This window comes from Aulostomus chinensis, chromosome 1, assembly GCF_037954235.1.
Source record: "Aulostomus chinensis isolate RoL2024-O1b breed Wild chromosome 1, RoL_Achi_v1.0, whole genome shotgun sequence".
NCBI lineage: Eukaryota > Metazoa > Chordata > Actinopteri > Syngnathiformes > Aulostomidae > Aulostomus > Aulostomus chinensis.
In genome coordinates, this window is record NC_141320.1 from 64,861,999 (window position 1) to 64,874,503 (window position 12,505).

Below are 12,505 nucleotides of genomic sequence, written 5' to 3' on the forward strand. Positions count from 1 at the left end.
GTTCAATATGAATCCACCAAGATTAATGCTTGTTGGACAATTTAGGGATTAACACAATAAGAGTCGGTGGAAAATAATCTGTCAGTCCCTCTCTCTCTTTCTCCTTCAAACCGATTTCCTGTCCAATATCTGTCACCGCCACAATAAATGACTCATCCTGATTATTCCCCCATTTGCAGCCACAAATGGTTTTGCCTGGTTTTGGAGGTATTTGGGAATACACAGCTTTATTCCTACAGTAATATTTGGGTAAAGGGATAGCTTTGATGATGTTTTGTAGAGGGGAAGAGACGAAGGGGTAAGAATTCGGGCAGATGGAGGGCAAAACGCTGCAACATTTCTCTTTTGACCAGTAACAAAGAAAACCACCAAGAAAAGCCCTGTTATGCCGCTATACACCTCTACTAATTCCCTCTCTCCTCCATGCATTCACTCCTTTCCTACAGTTTCCTCTTTTCAGGATTTCTGTCGGTCAGGATGTGCACATTGAGAAAATGTTCTTTAAACCCTCAACATAGTCTTACAGGCAAAATAGGAAACCCTGGTATTTGTTACTTCTCGCCCCAGGCTTCACGTCCAGCCTGTAAGACTAAATCAAGGGTTAAAAAAGACCTGGTGTTCCTCATCTTTTACAGATAAATGGATCAAGGTCAGCAACACCAGCTCAGCTTCTCGTCTGGGTCTGACAGATGAAGTTCTGCTAACCCTAACCCCCCCCAAAAAATGTGTTTAAAAACTCAAGTTCTAGCGCGGGCATGTTGTTTCAGGTAAAGATGAAACGATAATCCAGGAAGGCCAGTTTGCATCCTGGAGTATGACGACTTGTCATCACGTTGCATGATAACTTATAACACGAGAGAGAGAGAGAGAGAGAGAGAGAGAGAGAGAGAGAGAGAGAGAGAGAATTTCAATGCCATGACAACAATCTTTCCATCTGCAATCAGAGCGCTCAACCAGTCAACGTGTGCTTGAGTGAGTCTGGCACACCTCCACATCAACGACTGCATGACTGGGATTTAGATTTATTTATTTTTGAGACCAAGGTGTCACTGCAAACACACCCTTGGATGCTTTCCTGTTTAAAACAGCTCTTAGATTCAATTGATGAGGATGTTCTTTTGCAACCTTTGATCATTTATTTGCATCTTTATTTGAGGGTGCTGTGCGTTCTCTTCAATAAAAATGACCTTATCTTGATCTTGTGGGTGCCTCTGCAGTGAATGCAGCTGGTGCGTGAATAAGTTCTGCAATTTTAATAAAGAATTTGGTGATTTCGCATCACGCCGCAGGAAAGAGTAAAAATAGAGTCTTACCTTCACTTCACATTTTTTATGGCAGGAAAGTCGACACGCTGGAGGAAGAGAGAAAAATAAGCAAATTAACATAAACACAACATGGAGTCGGTGCCTTCATGGGTGCGTCTCTGCAATCCTAACTGTGCATCTCAGTGTCTCAGCTAAACTTGCTGTTGAGAGGAAAACCGCAAACAAGGTCATTCCTCTTCCTCACGCTAACATGTGGCAGTGCTGCCCCCAAGTGGCTGCAACGTGCAAACATCCAGGGCAAAGAGACGAGTTCTTGATTTATATTTCACATCTTATGTGCCGCTGGAACGTATATTTAAAATGCAGAACATTCAAAGGAATGATGAAGTTCAACAGCTGAACTATGTGTGTCAGGAGGAATGTTGGCGCAGGTACGACCCTTGACCCACTCCCTCCTCACACCTGCTGCCTCACTGGGTGGTCCCCAGGTGTGTGTGTGTGTGTGTGTGTGTTGAACAGCTGAACACCAGCTAAGGAATGTTCTAGGTTGTCTTTAGGAAGTTAATGAACCTGCTTCTCCTTCTTTGGACCCCTCGCTGGAGTGTAAAGACACTATGAAGTCCATCATCGAATCCATTATAAACCAGTTCTACCGTTGTATCGTTGAAGTTTTTTTTTTTTTTTTTTAATAACGTCAAGGAAAGCTGCTCCACGCCGGCGCCGGAGGGACTCGTGAGGTTTTATACAGCGTTAATGAGTCGCACCGATCCACAGGAGGCACTCGCTGCTTTACCTCAGGAAACACAAGGTGTTAACAAGGGAGTGGAGTTAAATATACACGCCGTTGACTGCTTGGACTTGCTGAAGTGATACATCCCTTGTTTGGGAAGCATTCCAGAGCTTATTAGCCTGAAAGCTGCAGCTTCCCTTCACCGGTATGGCGCTGGGGCTGAGGTACACGCCAAAGGACAGCACATATGGATGATGGTGTATTAGACACTTTTTAAAGCCCTCACACATTCATGGCTCCTGTTGTGTACCCCGTTCACAACCTTCACACATGGCGCTAGCACCACCAGTGGCTAGGCCAGACCCACTAATGTTCGCTCGGGAGGCCGAGGTGCAGATGTTTCGACTGTGGCAGCAAGTTCTGCTGCAGCCAAGGGCACGAGGCCAGTTTGAGGAAGTTCGGCAACATACTGGATGCGAAAGGGACTTATTTTTCAGACCCAGCCGGCAGCAGAAGACCTCGCTGCAGCCCTCGGTACCTCTGGACATCACATACCCCAGTTTGGGAATGATGGGAAGTGATCTTTTTGATGCACTCGCCAATTTCATCATGACACCATTCGCTGTTCTTTTACCGCGCTGCTGCTGCTGGTTAAATATATTCAGACCTCAACAATTTTACTGCATCGATACTGCAGCTTACTCTGACATGCACACACACACACACACACACACACACACACACACACACACACACACACACACACACACACACACACACACACACACACAAACACGTCTCTTGTCACATCTTATCTCTTGGCCACCAGCCCTCGAGTAGTACAGCCTTTTTATGGGGTGCCTAGCAACACTTCCTAGCAACCATTGTGGGGATGCATCCAGATGTTTTCAAGAAAAAGATGCTGATTAAACCACATTTGTTCTGCTGGAGGAGCACTTTGATGAGGATGACTTGATTTATTGGCAAGGGGAGCTCATTGCGCTCTACTGTATTTCAACAGGGTTGAACAAAAGAGGGATGAAAGGGGAAGTAATTCTCCTGCACTCCCCTTTGCACTCTCATTCCTTTGTTTTCCGAGCCTATCTCCAAATCCCCCCATACCCCAATTTCCCTCTCCCTGTTCTGCCTCCCTCACCCCACTTTCACTCTTATCTAGGCTAATGCAGCAGCCGCAGCAGCCGCAGCAGCACCAGCAGCAGCAGCCATGCTAATTTTAACAGCAAATCCTCAGCCAAAGCTCTATACAGGCCTGATCTCCTCCCGCCGCTGTTTGTCAACTCGGCTTCGGCTAAAGACGCCGTTTAGCCAAACGTTTGAGTGAAGGGCTAACATTAATATCACTGGAGTTTTCTTGGAGTAACAATAAAACCTCTTCTAAAATTAGAATCATGTGACTAGTTGGGGGGTTTTAAAGAGGGGGAGGAGATACGGCAGACATGCAGACTTCATACCACCAGACCTGTATTTGAAGTCAGAAGCTCCTCATTGTGTTATAATCTATATCCAACACCAGCGTTTTAACCTACATTTGCCTACGTCGTCTTTCCTGGGACGCGTCCTCTGCTTACATTCACTGAGGCATCTTAATGTTTCTGGCAGCGGTGACAGCAATTTGTGCAGATTAACAGACAAACTGGGCCGTTAGCGGGAGCAGCAATTCCCAGCGTGGCGGAACAGACAAGGGAAAGGGTGAGATAAAATGACTTAGGAGTGTTTTTTTTCTGGGAAACAAGGGAGCAGTGAGGGGGAATAAGCAGTCAATAAACTTGGCTAAGTCGTAACAAGCCCCCCCCCCCCCAAAAAAAAGGGGAGCTGAAATGATATCTTTTGTGAAAAAGATGAAAAGCTGTCACATAAATGAAATGCAGCTCTGAAATGTAACTCGGCTCAAGTTTAAAGTGGAAATACTCAAATAAAAGTCCCAACCCTGAGTAAACTCGCCACTCAAAACTCCAAACAAGAATCAGGAGGCAATATTTGTTCTCTCTGCCAGCCCAGAAATGGAACGCAGCCACTGTCTGATCCCACATCTGCTCAGACTTCCATTCTTAGCAGGAAGCAGACGCCCCGACACTCACCTTTGCAGATGAGACCCTCCTTGGTGATGGCCTGCTTGCATATATCACAGCTCTTGGCCTTCTTGAATGGCTTTAGCTTGAAGGTGTGTGTGTGGACGCCCTCCAGCTCGTCGGGCTGAGGGGACAAGAGAAAGGAAGACAAATCAGAGGGGAGAGTCGGATGGATTCACGCCAGCAGGGCCTGGCCAATGGAAACACATTTGGTATTCAGCAATGATATATTGGTCTGCGGCTGCACGCGGGCGTCTGATCTCAGTCTCAGTTTCATTTGTGAGTTATTTTCATATTGTTGTTTACTCCTCGGAGCTGAGTGGCCATGGAGAGAGAGAGAAATCAAGATCATCTATTGATCCTTGGCTTCATTAACTTGTGGCCACAAGAAAACCTTGTTCCCATGCTTAGTTATACACACAAGTTACATCTCCTGGCCACAAATTAATCAAATTATGGGAACAAACCACATCTTGTGGCCACAAATTACACGCACGTTATATAAAGGAATATATTTGAGCTTTGGAACGTCGATCTAACAAAGCGAGCAGCCTGAAGGGGAAACCAGGCACTTGGAAAGACAGAACCGGTCCACCTTTTCAGGATTTTGTCACATTTTACAGACTCAATCTAATGGTTTGACCACATCTAATGGTTTGATACAGTTTATTACAACAGACATGCGAAGAAAATTCCCTTTCTGACCTCAAATCTGTAAGTACATGACATTCCTAACAAGTTTTTGTACCATAAAATAGAAGTTTGCTCTCATTAAGAAGGCAAACACATCAGTTCACGTCCCCTAACGGCTTTCGTAACTGACATTATTTCGTGTCACAATGTTTCGCGCATCTATGCAAACACACTCACGCACACTGACACGGTCCGCCCACCAGCAGAGGATGTTTTCACTTTGAAGTTCTCTAATTAAATGACTAATTAATGATGAAGAGGGGGGGATAAGGCCTCGCAGCTGAAACCGAGGTGATGCAGGCATGTGTGTGTGTGTATACATTTGTGTACTTGACTGTATGGAAAAATGTATGTGCGCGCGCGCGCACGTGTGTGTGTGTGTGTGTGTGTGTAAGGGTGGAGCTGCCTGAGGACACAGCAACTCTAAACATAAACTCGAGCAACCAACACCATCTTTAAAACACGAATTCAGGGACAGAGAACAAACGCCCTCCTGAATCCCTCTGTTTTTCTGCCATCGTCTACTTTCCCCTGTTCTGAGCTCTGTTTTCCCACCTTACCTCTGGCTCAACAATCTCCTCTGTGAGTCATAGCCGCGATGTCATTTCCTTTGTGTATTTGTGCAGCTTGGCCGAACTGGGCTGGGCTCTGCTGGACTGCAAATGTCTGTGCTCTTTGTTGACCACAGTTATTTACAGACAATTTGTTCTGACTATTAAAGGTGGACTTAAGTATATGTCCCTCCACCGAGGAGGTTCTATGATGCTTTGATGCCAGGATTACGCCAAATGCAGCCTGGTGGGAGGGTTTGGGTCAAGGATGGACCCATTACAATTAGGGGCGGGTCCAGGAATTTTTTTTCCACTTAATTAAGCACTGTATGATGAGAGAATACACAGAATACTTCAAACGTTTTGGAGAATAATTCCAGACATGGGATGGATGCAGTTGTAGACATTTTTATGAAATTGTCGGGAAACGTTTATGGAACTTTCTGCAAAAATATTCTTCACGCTGATAAGAGCTATCGATAGCAGGATGCTGCTGATAAAAGTTTATTTTCTACAGCTCTTTATTTTCTTTACAGCTGTTACTTCCAGACAATATTACTGTCAACTTTAAAAGCTCTAAAACTCTTCACCTTAGCTCACATCTCAACATCATTGCCTGGCATCTTCTGCGAGACAAAAACCTGCCCCCTGCTGGACTTCCTGAAAAGCACTCGCAGTTTTTCCTGTGCCTGTTGTTCTGGAACTTGAACTCAAAAAGTGTACTTGTCTTTCAAGCATTCCCAAATAGGTGTCTCGAACTCCTTAAGATCCTTTTTCCCCTCACAATTTTGTTGCTCCACAATACAGAAAGAACCAGCCACGCATTTTTAACTTAAAGCTAATGGCTAACAGCTATAGAAACAGAACAACAGGGAACGAAAAAACAGTTCTCAGCCTCTTAAGTGCATCATCCAATATAATCTAGGTCTTTATTTTTTTGCAGGCCCCTCTGTTTTGCTGCAGTAGCAAGCCTCAAGATACCATCAGCTTCAAGCTAAGTGTACATAGCTGGCCCTTTCTGCTTTCTGGAGAAGCAATAAAGCAACGCAGGAGGTAGAAAAATGTCTTTGTGAGCTCGAGACACCTATTTGTTCGTACTTGAAAGGCAAAAGTTTTGGTGAAGTGATGCTTTGAGGCTGGATCCTCTCAAGCAGCATTGCTGGGGTATGTTTGAGCACATTCAGATCCTGTCGTCCCTCATCAAATATCTGTAAGTTCCTCAGCACCCCTGCATTTTGTTGCAGAATGTCTGTTCCTGCTACTACAGCGATGACTGAAGAAGACCCATCTATCAAACTCATTTTCCGCCAGCATCCTGAACTTCCCCGGCCTTTCCCCCTCCCTCCATATGCCGCAGTCAATTTGGCTCAAAGCTTTTTACAAAACGTACTTCTCAGCATTTTCGCTCCCCTATCTCCCTAAATCTTAATGGCTTTTGTCACACTGTGACACGCTCTCTATAAGCCCCAGTGAGGAATCACTGCTGACCTTGGCTGAGCAGCCACACTCACACACACACACACACACACACACACACACACACACACACACACACACACACACACACACACACACACACACACACACACACACACACACACACACACGTGCTACGACAACAGGTAGACCAGGACAAACAATATGACTGCTAATCACTCCATAAGACTCAACCACTGGCAGCTTTTAATCATTCAGTCAGTAATTAATAAACATTTTGACCAGCAGCTCAACTTCTTCTCCCAACGTTAACGAAGCAAAGAGATCTAATCTGGACTGACCGACATAATGGAGGGCACGGACTATTAAAAATACATGATATTTGCAGTATTACTCTGAGTCTTTACTTGTCACTGAACCTGCTAAATTATGAGAGATGGCGACAAGGAAGTGAGGCAGTACAAATACATTGTTACTGTACTTCTTTTCACACTTTAACACAAATATTTGCACTTTCCTCTCCTTAAAATTTGTTGTTGTTGTGATTGTTTTAATGTTGTTGTTGCTGACAGCCAATTTGCTGATATTTTCCACCTGATTTGTCCGATCGGCGACATTTGTGCCAATACTAACAAGTTTATATGACATTCACAAAACTGGAAATCATCATTTACTGCAAAGACTAACTACAACTTACGACTGATATCTTAAAAAAGACCAGTATCTGCTTCTATCTATGATAAATCCCCATCTGACGGAGTTTAGTGAATCTTTTAGGAGGAAAAACATGCAAAGAACAAGAAAATGCCAAACTCTTTCCCGCTGGTGAGGTAGATTTGTACTTGCATGACTAAATATGAGTAAATAATCGGCTGAGATGCTCATTTTTTGCAGCATGGTCCAGTCTGGGTTTATAAATAGCAGCCAAAGCATCTCGTGGGCCTTGATGTTAAAGATGACCTGGCAGAAAGCCACATCTAAACCAATCACACGCAGCCAGCTGTGTCACAGGCAGGTACCATGGTTACCTGGCTGCCACGGCAACGAGGGTCAGCGTGTGCTGTCAAACAATGATGGATGAGGCAGGATAGGGGGGGGGGGGGGTTAATAAGACGAGAGGAACAAACCAAACTCACACTTGTATAAACACGCACTGCCACCGCGGGAGTATCACGACAGGAACGGCTCTTGGACGGCTGCCATGTAGCATCTGGGATCTTTTTTTTTTTTTTTTTTTTTAAGACAGGAGTAATCAAGAAGAATAAAAGAGAGGTCATGTGCCCCTCGCTTGTCACTTTTGTTTTTTTTTTAGAAACTTTAAAAATATGTTGCTAAAGCTCACAATTCGCCGTGTAATCACAAAGCCAATTCTCCTAATGAAAACCATCAGTGTGTTAAACACGCGTGACCGATTTTATCATCCAGCATGAAATAACCGGCCTCCTGCTGCTCACGACGAGGGAAGTCTTCTGTTTTAGAAGTTTGTGTACAAATAAGCCCCGGCTTCGCCTGAGCCACAGAGTGAATAGTCACTTTTTTGGGGGGGTGTTTAAAACTTGTTTAACATGCTTGGTAAAGCTTCAAAAAGTCAAACCGACACAAGAACCTGCGATTAGGCTGCAGGTCCTGTGTCGTGTTGGAGGAAACTCCCAGGAGAGGCCAGACAGAGAAAATGGAGAGGAGAAGAAAAAGGCAGCGAGGAAAATGGATGTAGATGGAGAAAAAAGGGGGTATAAAGGGATCTGAGAGCCAAGTATGGCAGATGAGGAGAGTAGGTGTTTCCATGAGTGTGTGTGTATGTGTGTGTGTGTGTGTGTGTGTGTGTCCGAGCTTATAGACAGTAGGCCCAGTAAATCAAGGCTCTGTGCTCCTCTCCCCTAGGTGCACTTAGCTAATGAAAAGCATCGCTACGCTACCTCGACCGCGACCCCACTTAGAGCCAAGATGTGGGAGCAGGAGGGGAGTGAAAAAGAAGCAGAGAAGGGAGGTGGCTGGTGGTGGGAGGGGGGACGGTGCTCTCAAAGACACCGCTCTGTCCTTCTGCAGGACACAAATTAGTCTTGGCATGTATGAATGGTTACAAAATGTAGCCAGCCATACATGTGAGGACATAAAGGCTAAGGATAAACACAGGAAGTCATGTTAGTGGCGTGTTACAAGCTTGTCATGTAATAAAGACCCACTGATCTAAACATGAGAACTTAAAACGACCAGGAGAACACAAGACGGTGGAGGTTCAGTGCATCAATTTCAGGGCAGATCCCAGTCGAGAGGATCCCGTGAAGTTCCAGGTCTCCAGCTCGCACTTCTAAGGCTGCATTCAGACCGAATCAGAAACAGCAGCAGCAAAAAAAAAAAAGGGGCTTCCATTCATTTGAGTGGTGGTTGTGCGTTGTAGCTGCCCACAACTGTTGAATCAGCTCTCAATGAAAGGCAACCTGATGGCAGCCAATCACATAACCAGGAGACTCCTTCAGCTGTCTCCCGAGCAACAGAGATCGCCGTCATCTGGCAATAGCGGTCACCTCCCTTCAGCGTGTGTCCTTTTGTTTTGAGTTTGATGAGAAGAAATGGCTTAAAGGGTCTTCATATCTGTTAAAAACATTAAAAGGAGCCACGTTACTTTAGCCGCGCCGCCACCGCAGCGCCCGCTTCAGTCTGAAGCCACCCTAACAGCGGGGATTTCACTGGCCTGAAACTTCAGAGCCTGAAATCTGTTGTGACTAAAGGTGTCACGACTAATTTATCCCACCAAACAACAGCGTGCAGCGTGAGTCTGTATCAAAACAACAGCTAGCAGTCAGGCCACATTAGCCGCAGTTTTTTTCCTCGGGTATCCTGTATGACATGGAAAGATGGTGAAGTTTCACACGGTCAAACCTCGCCATGGAGCAGCTCTTTATTTATCATTCTTTCTCCAATGACTCATAGAAGCTGAACCCACCCTGCAACAGAGGGAGAGAGGGAGAAAGAGAGACACTAAAAGGCTGCATGTTTGTATTCTGCTTGTATGTTTGTACCACGTGCACACTGAGCTGCTGCATCTGGGACGGAGGCTCCCGACCACACTCCCTCACACACACATTAACGAGAACCTTCCAGCTTCAGCTCCAACGTAAACCTCCACATGTGGTTCTAGTTGCAGCCGAGGGGAAGTATGAGGAGTTGACACAGACGGGGTCATGTTGGAATAAAGATGCACTGTATCATTTTGCATAATGATGTCATTTGATGAAGTCTCTGTAGTCTGTTAATCGCTCAGTCAGAGCGTCCCTGAATGTGCAATAGCCGTCTCCGAGGAACAATGCTGAAATAAATACAGCCCTTTGGAGATGAAAGCTAACTGAAAACATTCCCCACTCGCTGTCGGCCATGATATTTTCAGATTGTCCATCTGTCTGCTCATCCCATTCTCATGAAGGTGATATCTCAGGGAAACCATGAGGACATCCCCTCAAATTAGCCACAACCATTTTCTGGCTGAAAAGATGGAGCCAGAATAAAAGTTCACGGCTATGCTTCAATGCCTTATTCTGTCTCAAATTTGTCAGTTCCTGCAAAACCAAACCAGCATATCTAGTTCGAAAGACGGCAGGATCTTATCTGAAGTTCTGCTTCAGCTGGGTTGAGATGTTCCCTACGAGCACAGTGAATGGTTGTTGGGGAGAAAAGCACGCTTGTGCTCTCCAGGGTTCAGGATCAGCCCTCGATTTACTTTGAGTCAGCCTTCATTTGATCCACTCAAGATCTCTTTCCCGCTGCAGCTGACAGTAAAGTGAGTAGTAAATGTTATCCGCACGTGTGTGAGAGCGAACGTCTGTTTTTCGGGTCATTCTACTACCTGGCTGATGGATGAGGTCAACAGAGGCAGCGAATGAGTCATTCACAAGTAAATAAAGAAGAAATTTAAAAAAGTACTATGAAAATAAAGAGCGCCAAAAGTGGAGCACGAGCAACAGGCCTCATAGCATGCCAGCGAGAGAGAGAGAGAGAGAGAGAGAGAGAGAGAGAGGAGAGAGAACCCCCTGCACCCCCCGAGATAAAAACGCAGAACCACACCTGCTTTCAATTTCCACCAAATTGAAATTCTCTCCGGAACAATGGGCGCCTTTGTGAGATGGAGCGAATGAGAAAGGAGGGAAAAACCAGGATATTTGTAACATTTGCGTGTCACCATTTACGTGTTTCACTCACATTTCCAGTCAAGCCAGTGGTCGCCATCAACAGCAACGCTGACAGACTCAGGTCGGGGACACAAGTGAGACTGGGATCTTGGTTCTAACGCCCCTTTAAATGCAGCTTTGTCTCTGTGTAGGTTTTAGTTTGTGTAGTTCATGTCACGCGCTCCGTGCCAGTGGTGGATCCAGACTCTGGACTGGGGAGGACAAAAGTACTTCAGGGGAGTTCTCAGCTCGCCACCTCAGAAAACTGATTAATCAACAATCATTCGAACATCTGAATGAACACCTAAAGTATAAAAATTATTTACCTGACCAATATTGTTTGTTTTTTTCCCAACAAATTTGATCAACATGGGTGGAAAACTTCCGACCGGACAATGCCGGGGCTCCAGAATTTGAAAAAGGAGCTAATCAATGAGATGATAAATCCGGCTAACACAAAAACCAGATAGGTAAAGTCTGGATAAGAGGGACGTTTCTAGATCTGAGATAACTTAAATATCAAGTTTTTCCCCCCTCTGATTTCATAAACTTTCCTTCAAGTCAGACTTTTTTGAAAAAGCTGCTGCCGGCGAGGTAAATCAGGGGGTGAATGCTGCCTCAATCTGGTTCTTGAGGGATGAAAGTTTGAGGGACACTGCATCACCTCACTGTAAACTCAGCTCTCCCTGGCAGCCTCCACTCTTGAACTCCCTCTGAATCTTGTGATCTCCCAACGCGCACACACACACACACACACACACACACACACACACACACACACACACAAGCAGATGGCAAATCAAACGGCTGAAATTAGCAGCCGAGATCGGCTTGCAAGATGGTTTTACTTCCTTTCTTTCTATGAATCCTCGCTGCCAGATCGTGCTTCGCTCAGCACACAACACAAGCCAAGAATGTTTAAATAAACACCTCACATCCTGGGTTGATGTTCGCGCTGTCCAGGCTCCTGCATTTAAGCACCTTCATTGCCAATACAACAATGATTGGCAGCACAGAAAGGTGGAACAGCGTTGCGTCACACAAGAGGTAAACTGAAAGCTTTTGCAAACATGTCAGCCGGTTAACTGCTTTTTTTTTTTTTTTTTACGCCAAAATTTGCATGAAAGAAAGGAAGCAATAAAGTCTCGTGTGTTTTCCGTCCTCTTTCCGCTGCCGCACACCATGGCGACATGCTGATGCTCGCCGATCAACCAATGCAAATGTGTGTGTGCATGAGGCTGCAGCTGCTCTGCTGTGTGTGTGTGTGTGTGTGTGTGTGTGTGTGATCAATACCAGGTGCGTTGAGAGAGAGACGCAAAGATCAATGAGCTGTGATCATGAAGTCTGAGCCGCTTATGATCATTAGGCGGCTGCTAATGTACTTAGAATGCTGTGTTTGCTAATGAGCTCTCCTCTGGTTCAGGCCGGCGCAGGAAAAACACTCACAGGACAAGAAAACAACTTTGAAATGAAGATTGTTGTGATGTTGCTGTGTTGCTAACCACATTTTTATTCATGCATGTGTGTGCTTGTGCATATTAGACATGCATAGATTTTCTTCTGATGAATCTTAGAG

General features: G+C 45.3%; 1 protein-coding gene across 13 annotated transcripts in view; it reads right to left on the minus strand.

Moving 5' to 3' along the window:
* The window catches only part of tns1a (tensin 1a), an 89,163-nt gene that overhangs the window by 52,619 nt on the left and 24,039 nt on the right, over positions 1-12,505 (minus strand). For all 13 annotated transcript variants that reach the window (XR_015112321.1, XM_086200903.1, XM_086200870.1 and 10 more), the window contains 2 exons: positions 4,095-4,209; positions 1,314-1,351 (listed from right to left, as the gene is read on the minus strand). Coding sequence is in view for 12 of the 13 variants with exons in the window: in XM_086200903.1 (XP_086057029.1) it covers positions 1,314-1,351; positions 4,095-4,209 (153 nt within the window). In the remaining variant the exon portion in view is untranslated. The remainder of the gene's footprint in view (positions 1-1,313; positions 1,352-4,094; positions 4,210-12,505) is intronic.